Genomic DNA, 22,462 nt, shown 5'->3' on the forward strand with positions numbered 1-22,462 from the left:
TGTCCATATAACTGCAGCTAATGTGTCAGGACGAGCATAAGTATGCACTGCTTTGGCCATGCACTGTCACTGAACCATCGGCTTCCCATTCAGAATGAGTCATATTGCCTCAGGGCTTTAGCACAGCTGTTGAATCTGCCATAAAACCCAAAGGCCCAACAGTTCAACAGCATTATTTGCTTACTGCTCGACAGACAATAAATTACAAATGGAGAGCATGTGGAATAATGTTTATGTGTGATCACAATCTGGGCTTTTCTGACCTGTGTTTAATAATGACTGAATTGAATGCAAACTTAATGATGGTCTGACATCATGGTTATGCATTTTGGAATCATTTGTAAAGCAACAGCAGCCTCACCGGAGTGCACTGAAGCACTCAACGATAGTGTATGTCCTGAGGCTGATGAGGGCAAACTAGCGGAAATAAGACCCTCGCAATCATGGATATTGCAGTGAGGAGTAAGGAGTCAGTCATCCCGAAGATATAATGACTCCTATTTGTCAGGATAGATGGAGTGACTCACCCAGTCGAGGGAGTCATGATGCAGCCTCCGCGATCCACTGTCACCCTGCAGCCACACCCCCTTTCTGGAGTATCGTGGTTCATCCCAAAGTTGTGTCCAAGCTCGTGGGCCAGAGTGACTGCAGCGCCTAGCGGGTTGTCCGAATGGTCCTGCAAAAAAACCCCCCATAAAATCAATCATGTAGAAACTGAATTTGGCATTCCATTACACCTATACTGATACATTACTGAACATGTATGTAAAGTTGCCCTACATCTGTCCCAGTGCAGCCCAATGTAAAGCCAAAGCTGCTGTTGTACCAGTTTGAAGCACCGGCATGGTCTTGGGTTCTTTTGAAGTCAGTCAGAAGCTCTGCAAGTGCTTCAAAGACTGATTTATAGGAGTTTGAACACACAGAAATATGTATATTTTTTTTGTAGCCTGAATCTTTCAATGCAAAAATAAGCCTTCACATGACTTGTAACTGCCCCCATTAGCTGCATAACACAATGGGCCCACGTCGTATAGCCTTACATGGTTCAAGTTCAAATTTAATAACAATATCACTGAAAAGGACACTTAACACAGGTCTTTCTGAGAATATATCCAGGCGCCGGGCAAAAGAAATGCCATCTTGTGACCTTAGAGTTACAAGGGCTGCATAAAACTCATAACTTTATTTCCTTAATGATATAAATGTTGAGCATAGCAAATAGTCAGAAACAAGTGCTGGGGTGGAAAAACAGTCTGTACAAAGAGCCAAATTCCTAAAACAACATAAGCTTTTGTGATTTCCAAGTGTAGACCTTGAAAACCCATAAAAAGGACAATCTCATTGGCTGCGTGATGCGCCCACCATCCAGTGACGTGGCATGTAAGCGGCTCAAGAGAGAAGGGATAGAAGAAGGAGTCAGTCTTTCTGTATTTGTATTCACTTGTTGGCATTTATGCGCTGAATACTGTGTTTTCGACCAAGTATATTACCGAAATGGATCTACTGAACTTTTGGGGATAATAGGAAACTGTTTTTGTGTGGAGAAAAAAGTTGTTTGTTTGTTTGTTTGTTGATTGTACCGACCTTATGTGATTTGATCTTGAAATGGTTGGCATTAATCGAATCACAAGAATCTAAGATTTCTAGCAATATAATACATGAGTATCCATTTAAATGAGTTAGCGTAGTTGCTTAGCTGTGATGTGAATGAGCCGGATGGCCTGCAGGCAAACTGTGCGTATAAACCTCTTTACTTTAATGTGTTCAGTCCCGTAATATAATGAGTTTACTTTACCTTTGTTGCAGCAAACATTAGCTAATTAAAATCAGACATTTTTGATTGCACACTCGGACAAAAATAACAAATAATCAAAAATGTAATACTAGCCAAATTGTTGCTCCCCACAGGAGCCACTGGAGAGACATTACTCAAAACAAGAGAGTGTAATTGCATACTGCCAAGACTGAACAAACAATGCTGCTGGATCTCTGCTTATCAGAGCGTTTCTACTGCTCAACGGTGTGGCACTGAAGTGAGAAATGAAACAGCAGACAGAGGGCCGTCACCTCCAACTTGCCGCACAAACTCTGACAGATGTGCTTCTTCATCCGCACAAATGAAGACGTGAACCAGCCTCCTCTGAGCAAAAACTGGCAGATAGGGGCGAAAGACAGGGAAAAACTTTCAAAGAACAGAAATGCGCCATGATTCACTGTGGTGCGGTGACACGGAGTGAAAGCCACTGCCGGCTCAAGTGCCGAGATATCCTGCAAGGTGTGTAAAACATGAACACACGAATAGGCCGGATAAATAATATAGCTGCAGCAGCGATCGGCTCTTCATGGATGCAGAGCTGTGCGTCAGAGCACCTTGCCTCCAGAGTCTTCCGTCACCGTGCATTATTCAGTAGCAGTGCTGTGCGAGTCGAGCTCAGACTGATGAACTGCTCTGCTGGGGGGGTTTGAAAGTAATGGTCATCAGCTGTCAGCGCTTGGCACAATCCAACTGCGCAGCCTGGATTCATGCAAAAAAAATTTTTTTTTAAAAACTCTGATTCTGTTTCCTGGAAAAACCCACCTCCATCAACTGATGAGACTGAAGTGCTCAAAAGGGCACCGAATGCCACTGTCTGTGTTCTGTTTCGCCACACCAATGAAATTAATTTAACATTCGGGGCTGGTGAATGGAGACTCCAGATGGTTTGAGAATGAATGTTTAGGATTTAACTGCCTCGAAAAATAACAATGAGCCCCACAGGGGAAGTTGGCTAATGAGTTCAAAGGTACTCTGTAAACGGGGAGACAAGTGAGACAACAGGATCGTGATTCGCCCGGCAGAAGAGTCTGCGGTTGGAAACTAATAATTTGTGTCTCTGACCTGATGTATGTGTGTTAGTAGAGCTCTGTCATAATGACCAAGTCCCCACTTTACCATATGGGAGGACAGGAGTGAAGAACCATCTGGGGACGAGCTGTAAACCTTAACCACGAGCCGTCCAGGCCACAAGACAAACAGCCACTCCGAGACATAAAGTATAAAATAATAGCATGACTCGCTAATGCAACATGACTTGCGCACACGGTGTTGGGTTGCAGGTCTGTAATGGGCGATCATTTACGACACGGCCCTACTTTTTCATTCAGGCTCATGCACATTCAGAACCCTTAAATTCACTCATTTGTTGCACCTCATTAAGAAGCAACAGTCTCCACTAACACACACTGTTTCCTCTGCCCCTTAGCAGAGGGCACCATGCATACCCTTGGCTTTTCCCGGGGAAAAAAAAAAAGACTCTATGTTGCTTGTGCCCTGAAGTTAATACAAGTTGATATCAACCCTGAGATCCTTAGCTCAACCCTTACTCAAGACACTCGAGGGAGAAATATGAGAGCATTATGTCAGGCAAAGGGGGGAGGTGGGGAAAAAAGGCAGAGGGTGGAGGAGGGAGAGAGAAGACGAAAAGGTCTCCTTTCTAGAAGTCAACAACATATGAAAAGTATTTTCTCGGTACTCGTTTGTTTAAGAATGGATTGAAGGTGTGTACGAATGTACAGAAGGGATTTCACAGAATAATTGACTTGTTGACTATGGAAACCAGTCGACGATGAGACTTCAGCACGGTGCCTTGACATCATAATTCATCATAGGAGGCTATTCAGAGGTTTTGCGATTGGCTGTTTTACAGCAGAAGGTCGACATAACTTAAGTTGGTCAGCGAACATTTGTTTGAGCAACCATTTTTCCTATTATGCAATGTTAAAAAAATTGAATTTAAGGTATTTAGAGAAGTTTAGACTCCAGATATTTCTATTTTAGCTTTTTAAGTTGCACTGGGTAAAAGTTTGAAGCAACTGTCTCACACAGATCTGTTGGGGGTTTAGTCAAGTGCCCCCAGGTTGGTCCCACCATCATCAGTCCACAGTTTACTGGCTGTATCTGAGATGATATTGACGAGGATTGATCGATGATATTGGGTGAAAAAAAAATCTAATTAATCTCCTGCGGTCCGTAGACTACTGGACTGCTTAATGGGATAATCAGTGCCCTCCAGTAGCAGTAGTAGTATTAGTGAATGCCCAGGTTTACTTACCATGACGATTCCTCCCGACTGCTCTGCTGTGCACATACTCATGATGGGTGCCATGCCAATGGTGGTGCCCTGGAAATAAACCCCACTAAGGGAAAGAAAACAGAGGTCATTACATCATATGTCTGCGCTATAACTAAGTAAAGGTCCAGAGTTTTCCAGCATAGGTGGAAACATTTCAATAACTAGGCCTGTGTGCAAATCACCTTGGACGGAAGAACAGAAACACTAGCATGGCTGAAATGTTTTTTGTTTTGTTTTTTTTATTTTTACCAAGATTTTATATTATAGGAGGAAGATATAGTATTTAGTTAGCATTTTGTCAGTATTTTGTTAGCTTCTCATGGGGCTTACACAGATTGCTGAAAGTGATTCAGAAAAGGTTTTGCAATTGTTTCATGAGGCAGGAAAATCAAATCTGTTTTGGTGAAACAGAATAATCTATGCTGGTCATGAAAAGTCAACACTGCAGGGGTAGCTTTGGGGTTAGCTCAAAAGAACAGTAAATGGCAGTCATATTACCCGACATCATATTTGATTTTGCTTGGGATAAGTAAAACCACCGTGCAATTTCCTCAAAATCTGTGCTCCCAGTGATTTTGGAGTAAAATTGTACCTTTCAAATCGAGTCATGCATTTTGAATATGTGCGCTACAATATCAGATCTACCTGATAAGCTGAGCGTTGTCATGAGGCTTCTGAGGCAGCAGCTTGACCTTTCTCCAGTCGAGGAACTCATGCAGGGTGGTGAAAGGGTCCTGGGTGATTGGACACTTGTCCACATCACTCCACACCTCCAGGCCCACCAGGGCCACGCGGATATTCAGAGCCCGGTAGAACTGCAGGTGGAGGGGAGGAAGGGGGAGGTAGGGTGAGAAATATGGTTTCAGGCTGACAGCTCATGCTCTGTTCCTCTCTTCGCTGTATAATACCCATTAAAGCACAAACGCTCGACAATAGTCGCTTAAATGTGACAAGGGTCTCTGACAAATCCTTTAACATTAATCAAGGTATGACTTTCCGTATGAATAAATCATGTTTCGCTCAATTTTTTTAAATTTTTTATCAAAGCGCCACCCACGGCACGTTTTATTACGGCCGCCACTTCACAACATTCCTCAGCCGAGTTATGGAATTGATCATCCATTTATAATCCAATCAGCCTCTGCACGCAGGTCGGTTTAATTCTCAAAAGGCATGAAGTGACCTCTAATAAATCACATTCCCACACTGCATTCCGGCTGTTGATTTGATTGTTACCTTGTCCACGTAATTGGCGATCTCGGCCAGCCGCTGCTTGACCTTCTCCATGTCCTTGCCTTGCTTCTGGAACTGCACAGCACCGGCAGACGGAACAAAGCAAGGAGAAAAAGAGGTGACTCCCCCTCTGGCATGTTTATCATCATCAAAGACATTATTTGGGAAATATTAACCCTGCGTCAGCTCGAGGGATGTCTTCACACGGGGTGTCCCGGAGATGATCATTCCCAGAGCGCTTCTGCTGCAGTTGCTATCATCAAAGAGATGACCTCAACTACCTCGTCTTATATCTAGCAATAATTCAGTTTCTGTGGCTCTGGAGGATGCGCCATTGACCTCTACGTGTCACGCCAGCAGGGAACGATATCTTTGAGAGCCTTTTGAGTTAATTCAGAGAACACATACTGCAATGGGATCATCTGTGAGTCAAGTAAGTGGACACATCAGAGGCGACAACAAGGCGGCCCTGGAGCCGTCTTATCTACGTCTCAAGGGGACGGATGAGAAGCTAAGCGTGTGACCTCTGAGCCCCTTTCCTGTGGGATTCAGCAGCCAAGGGTGAAGAGGTCGACGGCGCGTGACCCGCACTTACCTCTCTATTGTCAGCCACGATGATCAGCTCCACGTACTTGGTCGTCGTCTGAGCGTGGCGTTTATGCTGCAAGAGGGGAGTAAAGGGGGAGTGAGGCGGGAAAGACGGGTAAATTGGACAAGGAACAGAGGGGAAGGAAATGTGGTGAGCCAAGAGGTGAAGAGAGCGGAGGAGAGAGGAGAGAGGAGAAGAAGAAAAACATTAGGAGGACACACTTAACCATGGCTCTCTGGAAAGGGCAGCCTAAATTTAGCAGGTGGACGCTCAGTGCTTTTCACCTGAGCAACACTCCACACAAAAGGTGGCAGAAGCAGAGAATCAGCACAAAGCAATCAGCCACACTTCACGCCTGACCTGATAACAGCCGCTTAGGTCACACGGACCTCCGATAACACTCTACAGGAACCGGCTTATTAACTAATAAATCACCATTTTTTTTTTTTTTGGGACAATGCTGCCTGCACTATGACCGTGCAACCCGGGCTTTTTCTTCACAGAATTCGGAGAGCGTGTGGTATGATGAGCAGACACAGTGGTTCAAGATACCTTCATTAAAATAGGGCACTATTTCAAAGAAAATAAAGACATAAAAAAGGTGATTATATGTGGTGCATAGACTAGATTAGAGGATGTAGCATGAATAACAGTATTACAGTTAATACCAACAAACCATGCTAGTTGCTCTGTCAGATTGTACCACTTAAAGGGATATTCCGGTGTAAATTTAATCCATGGGCTAAATCACCGTGAAACTGTGTTAGACTCCCTCTCGAGAAAGTTAGCAGACCACTAATTTACGGAGTTTTATCAACCTCAGAAACGACCGCACGACAACAATACATTGCAGTAAATGGGTCCAAATATAAACCGCCACCAAAAAGCCACAAATAATGCTCAGAACAGCACCAAACTTCCGCAACAGTACAAATAGGGTCTCAGCACATAGTCTGGGGCATCTAACCTCTGCTAGCTTAACTGGATTTCTACTGAAAAGCTGACAAAATGTACCACTCTTCTGCAGCAGCTTCCTGTTGACCGGAAGTCCTGATGACTCGATTACCGAGTGCAGTAGAGTTCCGCGGCTCATGGATGAAAATGTATGATTATGACTCCATGGAAAAGCAATCAAAGTTCATATGTGTCTTACCTGCCAGTTTATAACAGGTATTATCGAGACCGGACAGGGAAAAGAACGGAATTGAGCATTTCTAATCGCACTCGGTAATCGTCGCGTCGGGAATTCCCCGACCCGGAAGCTGATGGAGGAGAGTTGAAATCTGTTTTTAGCTTCCCAATAGCTTCCCTAGCTAAGCTAGCGGAGGTTTGATGCCCCGGACTATGTGCTGAGACCCTATTTGTACTGTTGCTGAAGTTTGGTGCTGTTCTGAGCATTATCTGTGGCTTTTTGGTGGCGGTTTATATTTGGATCCATTTACTGCAGTGTATTGTTGTCGTGCGGTCGTTTCTGAGGTTGATAAAACTCCGTAAATTAGCGGTCTGCTAACTTGATCTCTCGAGAGGGAGTGTAACACAGTTTCACAGTGATTTAGACCATGGATTAAACTTACACCGGAATATCCCTTTAAGCCAGCTAAATGCTAACATGTTTATTTTGCAGATGCTTTTGTCCATATACTGATGGCGGTAGCTGCCATGCGAGGTGCCAACCAGCATATCTGGAACATTTTGGGTTCAGTATCTTGCCCAAGGACACTTCGACATGCAGACCAGGGGAATCGAACCAACATCCTTCTGATAACAAGACACTGGCTCCAACCCTGAGCCAGAGCCGCCCCATGTAGACAATGACAATCTGAGAACCGACATGCTATCATCTCAGGCGACGGACCGACACTCCTACGAGCTATGCTAGTAGCATGGCTACAAATGCAATGACTAAATGAGTGGATATAAAATGCCAAAAAGTAAAAGAGAGAGAGTGGACATTGTTTTGGGGCTCTGCCATATCTAGACAAACACAGCTCCTAGACATGGAGGAGACGCTGCCCTATAGCTTGGGTATGCCTCACCTGCGCACACACACACACACACACACACATACACACACACACACACACACACACACACACACACACACGCACATGCAATCTGTCTTTCCACTCACTCCATCACAGATCCTATACCATCCTGCTGGCTAAGTGTTTTGCCTTCATGCTATGGCCCGCTTTCAACCTGAGCCTCCTTTATCCTCGCTGGCCTGGCAGCCTGGATCCTCTCTGCTCTTATCTGCCTCCTCCATAGATAAGCCAGGATGGGCAAACATGCTCTAAATGCACCCCTATGGTGATAACCAAGTCTCTACGAGGCCACTGGTGGGGAGGGGGAGATACATACACACGTGAACACCGTGTTCAAATCCACTCAGCGATGAGCTACAAATCCAATGAGTTACAGCTCCAAGGTGTGACTTAACAACCCGTATTTTGTTCCCTATTTCGTTTCATTGTCTCTCTAAAACTGAAACCACCACTGCTGGAAAAATAGAAAACGTTGGTTTTTCTATCTCGGTAGATGAGAATAAAATAAATCAACTATTAAACAACTATTAAATGGCAAACAAGAACGAGATATTCTCCTTCTTTTTCCCGCTCAGCTTCTGTTTTACACACCACTGCTGCTTCAATATCAGAGAATTAAGACAAAGAAAGTGTTCTCATACAATTCATACGGCAAAGAGAGAAGTTAAGAACAGCAGACAGATTGCCTGCCCCAGAGCTCTCAGCCACATCTCACAGTCTTCATTAGGCAAATGGGGCCGGCTCAGGTGTGGACGAAGATGAAAACTGAATAAAAGGAGCTCTGTGATTAGATTCTCCTCGCCTCACTACTGTTCCCAGAGATCAAAAAAATGTGCTCTACATTTGAGCATAGGCCCGGCACCCAGCTGTTCTTTCACACGCTATCTTTTGACCCTCACACTCTGTTTGAACAAAGGAAGACGGGACGCTCTTTAAATACCGATGAGTGTTGCGTTTGGGGTTTGACATGTTGGACAGCCAGGGAACTCATGTTTGTCAGGTGTGCAGCTCCAGCCGTCATATCTCTCTTCGCCCTTCTCCTCCTCTACATCTGCCAACACGCCTCTTTATCTTCAGACACCTCGAGCAGGGCACACCGCGGCTTATCGGAGCGGCGGCGGCACACCTCCGTGCCTCTGTGTAACATGCTGAGGTGAGTTTGCTCGCATACAACAAATCGGACTTCATGTTCACACTTTTTGGTGTATTTTCTCCCCTTTTTTTTTTGTTGCATATACTTCACCATTTTATCCGTCATCCGTGGGATTAACGTGTTTAACCGCCTCCCTTTATAAACCACATCTGTCTTCATTTAGTGGAGATGTTTTTCCTTCCAACTCGGACATCTCTTGCTGTGTTAGGAGGGGTCGGGACGTAGTATTTTAAAACAACCGAAAGGGGACATTGTGATCAGATTAAAAAAAAAAAAGAAATAGGGCAGTGCATAGAAAAGCCTCTTATGGAGGAGAATTTAAAAGGTTTTATTGATAACGTTCGGCCACTCAATGTGGCACTCCAGCGTTACCCCTTCCATTGAATTCAAGTCTCGACACCGCTGTGGTTTGAATCATCTTCCCCCGCAAGTGTTTTCTAGTTTGTTGTAGCCATTGTTGCTAACGTTAGGGCAGTACATAACGCTGGGTGCATCCTGTAGAACTCAGCCAATTTCACGTCTTTTTTTTCCCCACGAACTGGCAACTACCAAGTCTCCTGACGTCGGCGAATCACAGATACCACATGATAAAACCAGTAATGTACTGTTGGCTGACAAAAGCTGTCAGAGTCTGGAGCAAACTGTACGAATTCTTACCCAGAGATAAACAAAACAATCACTTTGGACCTGACAAACAACGTCAAATTACGAATGCACAATCGTAACAATGTTTTATTGTTTAAATTGTGTAAAACATCCATACAAGATTAAAAGTCTTATTCACCCCATCTGTTTTATGTCAGTATTCAACTTCTGCTTCGTGTTGTCGTTGGTTTTAATCACCAGTCCTGAATCTTTTGAAGCCCTCTGAACTCTAAAGACAATGATGGCCAGCGAGGCCAGCTCCGTAATCATCAACAGGAATCGAGCGGTACAGTTCGACATCAGAAAACCCCCCAATGACCGCATGGATAAATAAAAAACTAACAATGCGAAAGTCCAGGATGCTTTAGCCAGCCCGACCATATGTTTGGCCCGCGTCCTCGAAAACACTCAATCTCAATATAACCTTAATGAGATGATTAAACAATTGCAAAAAAAGAACAAAAACTGTTTTGAGAAAAAAAACGGAAAGTCCCTCGCAATCCCTCTGCATCGCGATTATGACATGTTTGCTCACCCTCCTCTTGAGTCCTCGAGCATCTGCTCCATCTTTTACACCACCTATATCTGAGTCTCTTTGTATTGACCTGATAAATCGTCCACTCCTGCCATCCTTCACAAGTCAGATAGAGATCAACGGAGACTGTGTTTTCCACTTATCAGCGCTCGTCATCTTTAAAGCCCCCATTCCCTTCTGAGGACAGAGACTCCCTTGCGACCGCGGCCCTTATGATTTATCCCCCTTGCTCGGTGGGGGTGGTGAGGGGGCCGAAGGTGTAGGGTGCTGGACGAGGTGGGGTTTTTCTTAAAGGCAATCTGTTCAATTCTGGATGGACGGGTGCTGCTGCTGCTGAAGACATGATGTACAAGCCTGCCGCCCGATCTCGCTCTCAGAGCAAATGTTGCCACTTAACAGGCAATGTACTTTCCACGCGCGTTCATCAGCCCCCGCTCTTCATACACTCCAGATCACTAATGGACACCGTTAGATCAGATGGAAGAAATGAGTGAATAATTCAACAAGTAGTAGCTTCTAAAATACAGAGCAGGCCACTTACCAGTATCTACATTGCAAATGATCTTTTAGACGGGGATGAGGCCGAGAGATCTTTTATATTCCATGCAGTCATAATCCAAATACAGACTGAAGTAAGAGGACATTCTTCACTTCGGCTGGTTTGTGCAAGATTTTCTGCCTTTGAGTCAATTTCAGAGCACAGTGGGATTAGAACACCAACTCAAACACGATAAGAAGAGGCAAAGGGCTCAATTAGCTTCAAACGCAGGACACCTAGGGAACCTCAAGGTGCTCTCAGGTTTAAAAATTGGTAATTGGAAAAAAAAGAGGAGCGGGGAAGAGACGCGCGAAAGCCGATACTCAGTCAGGCGTTTTAACGTTTGAAAACACAGACTTCACCGGGTCCTCGGGGTTGAAATAATAGAACAAATTGGTTGGATATTCGGACGATCCACTGCAAGTAAATATGGCTTCGTCACATAATGAAATGATCACAGATAGAAGGAAACACCCCAGCACTCCAACTCCATCTACTATCTATGTCTACGTAGTGGGGTGCCGGTCTTTTGTATTTAAGGGATCGCACACGTAGACAGAAAACCAATAACACCAGCAGACAATGAGACCTTCTTCTTAACCCCCCCCCCCCCCATGTCCTACAACATCAGAGAGAGGGGGCTGTAAAGTCAAATGCATTAATGGAATTTAATTAAGTGCAGTTACAATACAAGTTTGAGGTATTTGTATTTCTTTCTGTTATTGCCAGAATATTACTTTTGATACTTGAGTTCATTTATTATCAGGATGCTTTTAGAGTTCTACCCGAGCACTACACTGTAAAATCTGACGAAGTGACTTAAAAAAATCGAGAAATCCAATTACCTCACAAATAACCAAATCAAGCAGACCAATAATTTTAAGATCATGAAACATTTTAGCTCATGAAATTTAGATTCAATAGTCTACTTGACTTTGTAATATTAAGGTAATCACTTTCCTGAATTCCTGTTACGTTTTAATATTTACTGTGTATTCATATGATTGACTTTCAGTTTTACACAATCTTTTCTGTTCCTGAAGTCTTACTTTCTGGTCATTTTTACAACACTGGTTGAAAACGTTCGTCTCGTGTCTTTAGGCTATGGGATAGAATTACAATCTGCATTTGCCTTCTACTGCATCTGCATGTCGCTCCATATCTTATCTCAATATCAGAACAAGAGGCTTACAAGGTTCTGCCACCATGCTAGCAGCTCGATAAAGCTGTACTGCAACATGCTTGCAATGATGATGCTGATTCCAGTCATTAACATCGACCCAATCAATAGATACAATCATGAAGAGTGTTTATAGAAAGTGTTAAGTGATGCAGGGTTATTGATTTACTTCCAGTGGATTGTCTGTAATGAAGGAAGTTTAATCAATTCAAAACGTCGAAGACTCCGTGATGTTAAACATAAAGTAAAGGCTTTTTCGTTGTATTCTAGATTTTCTAAAGAACTGAAAGACGAGGGATGACCTTGCGGTCTGAGGGTTTAAGGCGCCGAACACGAGCTGCAACTTCCCCGGTTCAAGTCCAGCCAGGGACGTTTGTTGCATGTCCTTCCCAATATCTCCCACCTTCTCTTTCCTGTCATCTGTTCTCAACTAAGCAACGTTATAACAAAACATTATTTTAACACGAAAGACAGAAAAGACAGATATTTCCTCTGTATGGCGGACATATTTAATGGTCTTTACCCGCGAGCTGAAGGTCCTGAACGGACTGCTGTCTGCATATTCTATGGGATGGGATATGTTGAATGAATCATGGCCGCAGGTGCCAGGAGAGAAATTGAGGTGTTCAGCTGCGTAGATCCAGTGAGTCCCATCAGAGTGATCAGCAGATGGTTCCAGTACGTAGGATTTGCCTTCGAGAGATATGAAACCCCTGCAGAGAGAGGAGGAGGGTGCGTGGAGAGGTTAGGCGAGATGCTGCATAATATTTATTTTGCACAATTCAAACACTGAAACATATCAGAAAGAAAATAACGTTCATCTTGATTTGACTGACGTGAAAATTGATCCTGACTTAAGTGTGACATCTTGACCTCACCAGAAAAGAAAGGTTTAAGCATAGTATCCTCTCTCAGTTTTAACATTGATGTGGCCTTCGGTTTTGGCTTTCTGAAATGTTCTCATGTTATAAGAGCGGCCTCTGTGATTCAAAGTGACATTCTCTCGCTGTGAATTTGAATAAACTGTGAAAATCTCACAAACCTTGCTCAAGATTCACATGAACTCACGCTCGAGCCCTGCCAACCCGCAAAAAACAAGACCAATTTTCCTCGCTGAGACGTGCAACGCGTAGCTGTCTGTCAGAAACGCGGTTGCGGAAAAAGTGAAATAAATAAATAAATATCAGGTCAACGCCGAGCGGCCTCACAATCAGGCAAATCGCTCGGCGCTGGGTGTAGACGTTTGGCTGGTTCGTGAACACATTCCTGATGCTTTCCAATGATATTACAGCAATGATTACTCCTGTTTGACATCTGCAGATTGTTTCCAACACTGGAAATCCTCACCCGTCCAAAAGCTGACAATATGTCAAGTTTACTTCTTTTCAATAGCATACGCAGGGTGTTATCTCAGCTTTCTAATGTTGCGAAATGCACCATGTACCGAGATCTGTTGACGTGTCGTTGCTCACAATTGTTGACTTGAGACTTAAAAACTTGGCCTCAAGTCAGACATAATTCCTGTTTATTACAACCTGAGTCCAATTCTTAGTGGTTTTATTGATCATTTAAATGTTTTGTGCTCAGCGAAATAATTGATTGGGGGTGGTTGCAAACGAGCCAACAGTTTATCCGAATTATATACACAAGGGGTGTCCAAATCTATTTCCTCGGAGGGCCCAAACTAAAACTAATGTTGGGTTACAGGCCAAAAAACCAGCAGCTATTGTATTGTTGAGACTGACTTCCTGCTCAAGAGATCTGCAATGCACAGATGCTGAAAAATAATTGATCATTAGGGGTACCCCACTTTGAGCAACCCTGATCTCAACAGATTTATATAAGGTCTAATAGATTTATATAAGGTCAGGTTGACGGTGAGAACCAGAAGTGTTGGCAATATCCACACCTTGCACTGGAAAAACTGATCATCATGCTGCTCATGTTTATTTTTCTACTAGCCCGCTACTGGCAATATGGACTATGGCCCAATGGCAATCGACTTGGACTTAGAACTGGGTCTTAACTATGTAACTGTAATCGTACAGATCTGTAAGATTTGCTGTTGGTTTGCTTATGAAGACTTGAACAAATGGTCAGCGCTTTTGCCTCACAGCAACAAGGTTCTGGGTTCAAACTTAGCTGTCTGGCCGGGACCTTGTTCGGTTAGCTTAACTGGCAACTCTATATTGCCCAAAATGTTTGTTCGTTTTTTTACATAACTGTGAAATGACTGCCGACCCAATCTGTTTTGAATGACATGGTACTTACTTGAAACCTTTGGAAAAGGTGCAATCATTCCTTTCTGGCTACGTCTGTAGGTTTTTCACAAAGACCAGTTTGAGTTGCCAAAAAAAAAGAAAAAAAGATCTGTCTGGCACACTTACTTAACACCAGCACAGGTGCTGAGGCTGACGTCCGAGTTGACATGACCCTCCACCTCACCGTGGTAGTAGCAGTTTGCCTGAGGGAGCACGGAAAAAAAAAAAAAAGACTTTAAAATTCAAAGCAGAGAGAACAGGACTGGTGTGAAACAAAACATTTCTTAAGTTTTAAGCACAGTTGAATAACAGCAGTCCCAGCTGATAACTGTGAAATATGAGCAAATTAAGTCTGGGGGAATAGTTCTGTGCAGGGTTAGCGGGAGCCATTCTCACTCATCACCGGAGGCAAACGACGACTGAAATCTGTGCAGAGTTTCACATTACCCAGCATAAACCTGCTGCTCGCTGCTGCGTTTCCAGGTTCCCGCTCTCATGGACCACCTGTCAAGCTGCAGCGGGGAGTAAAAAAGCAAGTGAATTGAGCCCATGTTTATTGAACCAAGCCTGGTAGCGAGAGGGCGGGGAGGAAACGTCTGGTTTGGAGTGAAAACAGCCCTCCTGCTGCAGTTAGACGGCCTCGCTCAGGTGAGGTCTGACCAATGGCACTACTGCCACACTGTTCTGGAAAACAAGGAATTGTGAGTTTTCCACCCTATTTGACTTCGACTAAATATAGAGCACAGGCAGTAAATTTCAAATGTCCGGCCTCCTTCAAGGTGGCTGAACCTCTGAGGGCTGCTGATTTTTGCATGTTCAGCGTCTGAATGGGTTTCTGGCGTTATGTTCTTGCTATGTCTTGCATCACAGCACTTTGCATTCAAACAGTTAATCCAATTAATGGTTTCTCACATGAGTTAGTTAAAACAGCATTGATGAATAGCTTAGTACCGCGACCAAGTGATGTTGGGGTTCAATAGCCTTTGCTCAACCTCGAATCTAGAATTGGATCCTTTAGAAATCTCTCATCAAATGAATTTAGCTCCAGCTTCCAGTAATTTAGAGTTATACGTCATAAGCAATTCAATATTGAAAAGCTGCAGCAATTTATACTGTCATATAAACAACGGCTATATGTAATGTGAAAGGGGCCGCTTACAGCAATAAACTCGCAGAGAATTATCACCCAACTCTGTGTGTTGTAGCATCACTCAGCTCAGTGTTTTGCATTTATGTCCTGCGACTATACGTCTTTTTTAACAGCAGCAAAAGACGCTAGCGCCTAACTGATGAACAGAGGGGAGTACTTAGCAGCAGACAAAACACAACAAAACAGAGCTAAAAGGTTAGGACATGCTCAACCAAGTGAGCCGTTCAAGCGACCTGCCATACATCTATTTGCGCTGTTGCTACGGTTGCTCCCCCCTTTTGCAACCAATCTTTGCTGGTTGATGAAAAAGCATTGCTAGTTTTAAGTCGTCACAGCCTTCAGATTTAAAGGAGACCTATTATGCTTTGTCGTTTTTTTCCTTTCCCTCTGTGTTTTGTGCAGGTTCTTGTGCATGTAAAAGATCTTGAAAGTTAAAGAGCTCAAAGTGGGCACCAACATTAAAATGTGTAAACCTATTCTAGCAGTAACCCAAAATATAATAATGAACCTGAAAATTAGCATAATATGTCTCCTTCAAGTTTTGTCGGACATCCTTATCAAACTAAATAAATAACTAAATATTTGAACATTGTTTTTGCTGTTTGCTAATGAGACAGTAGAAAAAAAGTAGTTTGTAGTAGTAAATTAATAAATTCAAGAATTTGACCAACTTGGAACCAGATCCAAAATGGCAACCCTATCAAGCCTGTTAGCGAATAGCAAATGTTGAAAGCAAAGACGTCAGTAAACGTAAACCCTGCAGCGCTCGTGTTCTGTTTGGCAAAACAAGGTTTGTAGGATATACACTCTATTCTCTTCGGGGACACGGCTGAAAAATGGATTTGGCTAGCGGAATCCAACCCTACTAACCCCCAAAAAACAATATCTTATTCAAAGGACATTCAAGACGTGGACCCAAAGCCGTGGAAAGCCTTTGCCTGTTTGGCCACTTTCCATATCTCTACCTAGAGGTGCACTGAAAGAGAACCATCCATTATAGCGAAGTAAAAAGGTGCAAAGAAAGGACAGCCCATTACATGAAATATGAAATTTTAGTGTTATAGGGAGGAGCAGGGCTGGATTTAGTGCACTGAGTTAATGCTGCCGCCTCATGTTTCTTTGATGAGATCATGACGGTGATGCATCGATATAGGGGATATGAATAGACTTTTTGTATCTAAGCTTTCTGCAGAAAGAAATGGGGAAGGAAAGTGCTTACGCCGTCATATATGGAATGAGGAAGATTAATAACTAATACCCAGATTATCGCGGGAGGCAACCCCGGGTGTGAACATTACATTGTTTATCAAAAACGGTGCATTTGTTATTCCAAGTTGACTATGAATCCATACCAGTGATTCATCTTCCCCCGATAAATGTGTTTTGCTCCGGCACATGGCACTCATTTGTTGTACTGTATGTGGATTCAGTGAGAAAGGGAGGGGATGAAAAACAGACATAGGGAACCGAGGGAGGGCTGACTAACGCTGAAGTCACTCCCAGCAGTACCTTGCTTTTGACACACAACTGAACCCTCTAGATCCCTTGCCCAGATCACTGTATCAGTCTCCTCCCTGCCGGCAGGACAAATAAATTAACTATGGATCAGTCTCCAAAGATTTTTCCAGTAAAAAAGACCCTCCCATGAAGAGCTGAGCTGTGGTCATGAGAGAGGAATGAGAAGGAGGGACGGAGGTTGAAAGATGTCCATTAGCTCCCAAGCTGGTTTCCTGGGCAGGTAGACTCAAGTTACTGGCAGTGATCCCTTTTCAATCCTGTTCAATCTTTAATCCACCCGTCCGTCTGGTGCAGATTTCATTCATCAAGGTCAGTTAATCAAGGTGCCTGACAGGAAATCACTTGAAGGTAATTTGATGCACAGATGAGGCAAAAAATGCAACACATCTGCTGGTTCAAGCTTCCAGAATGCTGCTTTTCTTCAGTATTTCCTAGTATTTGATCAGACAACCCAAGAAATATAAAGGCATCAACTTGGGCTCCTGGAAATTGTGATGGCGATTTTTGTTTTTCATTACTCCCAAACATTTTGTACACCATCTTAGATCATGATCGATCTTGAAGCCACAATATTCAATGTTCTCTATACTCTCGTGTCTGTTTCCAAACTTCTGCTTTGCTGGCTAAAGTCCAGTGCCAAGTTCTTGTCAACAACGAGAAACATCACAATCTGGCATGGTTTGTGCACGGCCCAGGACAGGAAGGCTCTGCTGCGGGTGATCAAAACCATCCAGAACATCATCAGTATTCACCTACCAATGATCAATAATATAATAACACCCAACCCAGCCACCAGTCTGTTCACCCTGCTGGCATCTGAAAAGAGATAGAGGAGTATCCATTGCCGTACCACCAGACTACAGACCATCCTCCACACCGAAAATAATAAAGGGACTACAACTTGCGTCTTTTTGTACAACCATGTGTAGCTCTGCGCTACGTGAACCAATAGAGTGATGTAGCCAACAAGAAGGCTATGCTGATTGGATGAATTACCTAATGTGGCTCTGCCTTAGGCGACATATTCCAAACAATCTAACTTGAGTTGTCGCTAGCAACATAGCAGACGGGGAGCTTGTGTCAAAAAACAGCTCACTTTAATTCAATATAGTGTTTAATGGTGCAAACTAAAAAAAATCAAATTCTATTTCCAATGTTTGCGAATCTCTCGCCAGATTTGAAAAAACCACAGTTTAGATCTTTGCATATTTGCACCCATTTATCTATTTATCTCACATTAATTTCTGCCACGTGTAAGCCATGAACGTGTTGGACTCTCAGTGTCTCAGAGTCCACCCTGAGCTGACCTGCTCCATCTCATTCATTGTCTTTATGCTTTGGAATGGCAGCAATTCTGATGAGCTGGCCGAGTCCAGCCAGCGATGGTCCAGCTCCGGTCTCACGGCAGTCTCCAGTGGAAAATATTGCTCATTTTACTGTGTGGGTTGGCCGATGCTGAATTATATTAATCTCCTCTTTGGTGGATTTCAGCATAAGTAGGCCAAGCAATTGTGCACAGACCTCACAGAATGTCCATTATTATGTTTCTGGGTATCCGAACAAAAAAACAGTTAGATGTCTAATTGCCTTGAAAACTGCAGATGATCAAAATCATTGAAATAAGGCGAGCAGGTGGATGCTCTGAGGCGCAAAAGCGGTTCCAAGTGGTCCAGTCACATCATGCTCATGCATTACAGCACATGTAATTGAATAACAGTCTTGCCGTATTCTGAAACTCAAAATTAATATCCTTCAATGGGGGTATTTATGGATCCATGGACGACGTTTTCAAAGAGCCATTGTGTTTGAAAGCAGAACATATTTTCCTGGAGAAAACCCAACAGAGCTTAATGATGATGAGAAAATCTATCACAACACTGAGGCAAATCACAAGGAACTGAACTGGAAGAGGAATGCACCCCAAACTTAAATGGGAGCACCAGGTGGGGCGTTTATCCCCCTCCCCCCGAGTACCCCGTTGGTTGAGCCCCCCTGTGATTGACTCAACCGTCAACTATCTTTCTCCATGACATTACATTTTCTTGCTTTAACAACAATCCCATTAATGCAATGACACGTGCTCGACATTTCACTGTCTGTGTGACCTCTCACGTGCACACTGTAGTTGACTATATCGGTATATTTTCCTGCAGACCTGCATAATTAACCATTTGTTGGGGGCGGTTTCACGTTTATCTATTATAAAAGACTTGAGTTGTTCCCTAAAGCCGAGTCTGTCCCCTCACCTCTGTTCACCTTTTATTTCATCAAATATTTAACCTTCTGACGGGGAAGAAAATGGACCCACTCACCTACGCAGTCTTGTTCATGCACAAGACTACCCAATTCCAGACACTTAAAAAAGTTGGTCTAGCTGCGTCGTCGATCTCTACTCCCTCAACCGAACTGTAACAGGCGCACAATGACGCAGAACCCGGCAAGAAGGAGGGTACTATGAAAGCATCCGTGAGAGCAGACCGGGTGGGTGATAAAGAAGGAAACATCACAGATTCATGAAGGTGAGTTTGTTTAAAACATACCGTGGAGTTGTGAGAGCCCGTCACCGCACTGCCATCTTCCAGGTAATGGATTTCTGTGTAGTTGCTCGCGAACAGCCCCCTAAGAAAGAAGAAACACAAAAAGCAAAGAATCAATTGCAATGTCTGAAGACATGCTTGGAAGACAAACAATCTGATGCGATTAAAAACCTAACTCTGCTTTAGGAAAGCATTTATTCAACAGAGCAGCTCAAGGCCTCGAGACAGAAAACACAGGCTTCAGTGACGTTTTCTATTAAACTGTTTTCACACCACATGCATGCGCCGTGAAGAAACATTCAGTATCAATCCATAACTCATTCCGGCTGGTGCGGTGGAACAGTAATTGGCTTACACAGTGCACAATACACAATAGCAAGTAATGACCAGATGGACATGTATATGATCTGATAAAAGCGGGGAATGGGGAGATTATGTTTACGGGGGGAAACAGTGAGGAAATCATTTTTAGTGACAGATGGGAATCAATAATACGGTAAAATGACTCTCTGAGGTTACCAAGTGATCCATTCACATTTTATTTATCAAGAGAGGAATGATAAATCAACACGGTGAAGCTCTGCCGCAGGCAAACTGAGAGATTCTGCCCTGCTCTTTCTTTTCTCTCTTTGTCTCTCTGTACCAAAAAAGAAACATGCAAGCATTTTTGTGATTGAAATAATGCAGGGTTGAAAAATAGAAGAAGGAGCAGCCACAGCGAACCTTCGACATGTCATCAATACCATCGCCGAGGTAACCATGCCTTTTAACACGTCCTTATTTTGGAAATTAGTCAATTTGTACCTGCATCATGGGCCCCGATGATGGTAAACCACATTGATCTATCAACTATGTGGTAATTCGTCGTATGAGAGACATACGACAGAAACAAAAACTCTTAAAAGATGCACTCATTTTGAGCAAAAAACCTCTCAACACAAGGTCCCGCTTACTTGTTGTTTACAAGGCTTTAAACCACATCCCGTGGCCTTCCTCTGCTGAGGGAGATACAAAGTTGTCAAAGGAGATGGTTTAAATGTTTTTGACGTGACTTGGAGACACAGGTGCATTGGACCATGTGGGAAGTATTTATTTGTCACACCGCTGTTTTTCATGGTCGAGAATAAACCGTCTAGCTCTTCAAGTATTTTTCCCCAAAGGAAATGCCTCCTAGGCTGTTATTCTCCGTCGTTCCTTCAACAATAGATTGCTGAACACTTTCGACAAACTTAGTAAACAGACGGAATTTATCTATATAGATAAAGATAGCTTTTCTACCTTAAAGAAGTATTTCACTATTGGAAAGAGGGTCCTTGCATGACACTGGGCAAATATTTTGGAAACTGAAATAGGCAGCATAGTAGCAGAATTTCAGCACTGACTGGTTCTGACAGTTTGATCGGAGTTTGGTGAGACACCCCTCACTTGATCCAAGGGAGAGAGAGGGAGGCGGCTGTCTCTCTCGATCCGACTGTAGTCTTTTGTGTCTACGGATGACGGCATACAAAACTGCTCCAGTACAATCTGTATTTGATACAACAGCCCTGAAGTCCGCCAGACTTTGTGGTTTGCGTCATTTGTCAGATTTTTGCTGGCAAGGGAGAGGGGCAAGTTAAGGAGAAGTTTAAATATACTAACACTATAGTAGTGCTACAAAGCTGGGTTCTAACCCTAACCCAAAATGGGGCATGATCCTGTTTAATGGACAAATTTGCCCCACGCTCACAAGACGTTTGCCCAGACTGATTGGAGAAGCTGGGGATTGTACCACAGATGAACACGCTCTACCTCCAGAGCCACAGCAGCCCATGTTACATTGTGGAGAAACAAGTCTTCGTACTCAACATACGGATGGACAGCAAGGAAGTGGATTATGCTCCAAGCTGCTGTTCTCAAAGGAGCAGCAAATGGTAGACCTTTAAAAACCTCCTTTAGACTTTTCAAGCCTATAGAGGCGATGTGTATTTTTGCCGGAGTGCACCGCATAACTGCAGGACCTCTGTTACCGTCACAGCCCCTCTGCGATGATGGCTGCCCTTCACTTCACCTACACAGATATCTGAACACTGCTCCTTTCTCTTGGGAAGGACACTCAGCAGGGGGGAAAGAGGATCAACAGCTGAGAAAGATCAACAAATGAGCTGAAATCCAAATAAAGCTCCGCGCACCCCTCCCGGGTTGATTATTATAGCATGAGAGTTCGTGTTCACGATTTGTACGAGCGAGGATTAAAGTGCCTTCACGCGTCCAAGGGTTGCACGTATAGCGAGTGCACGTACAGTATTACACTACAGGGGACCAGCAGATGGTTGGCTGGTGCTAATCCACAGCCGAGGAGCAGACCTCAGCAGGCAGCTGGATTCTCTTACTGACCTCACCGCTGACAACCCAGCTGGGAGTGTCAGATGTAACAACCCGGGGAGGGGGGTTATTTTGTTTGGGAGCTGTCAGCATGAGACACAATGCTTCCCCGCCCTCTACTCCTCTGCTGAGCCAAAGAGCTGGTAATAATCATTGGATCAAAGCGAGGCCAAAGAGTAGAGAGAGCCAAATAAAATGATGTGTTTCTTCAGTCTTAATTAGGTCTGCGCTCTCGGTCGGACACACAACCTCAACATCTGCCTACAACAGACAATCCAGTGTGCTGAGTGTGAGTGTGTGTGTGTGTGTGTGTGTCTGCCTCACTGCTTGCCTGCAACACGTAGGGGGAGTGTGTGGGTATAAAGGAACAAGTTGCAGACACCCATGTGTCATCCATATGTTATATTTTTATTGTGACTTTCAATGAATGAGGTTTAGTGTCTCGCTCAAGGCCTCAGATACCCCCTTTTTCCAACCAACTTGGCAACTGGAGTTCTGTGCTGAATGCGTGCCTCGTTTTGAACCATTGGGCGCATATCGACCACGGATTAGTTCGTAACTGAAAAGACGGTTTCCACCATGAACCAGAAAATAGCAATGGGTTT

The 22,462-nt window shown here is 43.8% G+C and overlaps 1 protein-coding gene across 1 annotated transcript in view; it reads right to left on the reverse strand.

Annotated features, from left to right (window-relative positions):
• Positions 1 to 22,462, reverse strand: part of adam12a (ADAM metallopeptidase domain 12a) — an 84,920-nt gene that overhangs the window by 23,688 nt on the left and 38,770 nt on the right. Inside the window, exons 4-11 of the mRNA XM_030400202.1 lie at positions 19,500 to 19,578; positions 14,418 to 14,494; positions 12,554 to 12,743; positions 5,941 to 6,006; positions 5,349 to 5,420; positions 4,758 to 4,927; positions 4,092 to 4,176; positions 528 to 676 (exon numbers count right to left, since the gene is read on the reverse strand). Of these exons, the coding sequence (XP_030256062.1) occupies positions 528 to 676; positions 4,092 to 4,176; positions 4,758 to 4,927; positions 5,349 to 5,420; positions 5,941 to 6,006; positions 12,554 to 12,743; positions 14,418 to 14,494; positions 19,500 to 19,578 (888 nt within the window). The remainder of the gene's footprint in view (positions 1 to 527; positions 677 to 4,091; positions 4,177 to 4,757; positions 4,928 to 5,348; positions 5,421 to 5,940; positions 6,007 to 12,553; positions 12,744 to 14,417; positions 14,495 to 19,499; positions 19,579 to 22,462) is intronic.

The sequence above is a fragment of the Sparus aurata genome, chromosome 20 (assembly GCF_900880675.1).
Source record: "Sparus aurata chromosome 20, fSpaAur1.1, whole genome shotgun sequence".
Lineage (NCBI taxonomy): Eukaryota > Metazoa > Chordata > Actinopteri > Spariformes > Sparidae > Sparus > Sparus aurata.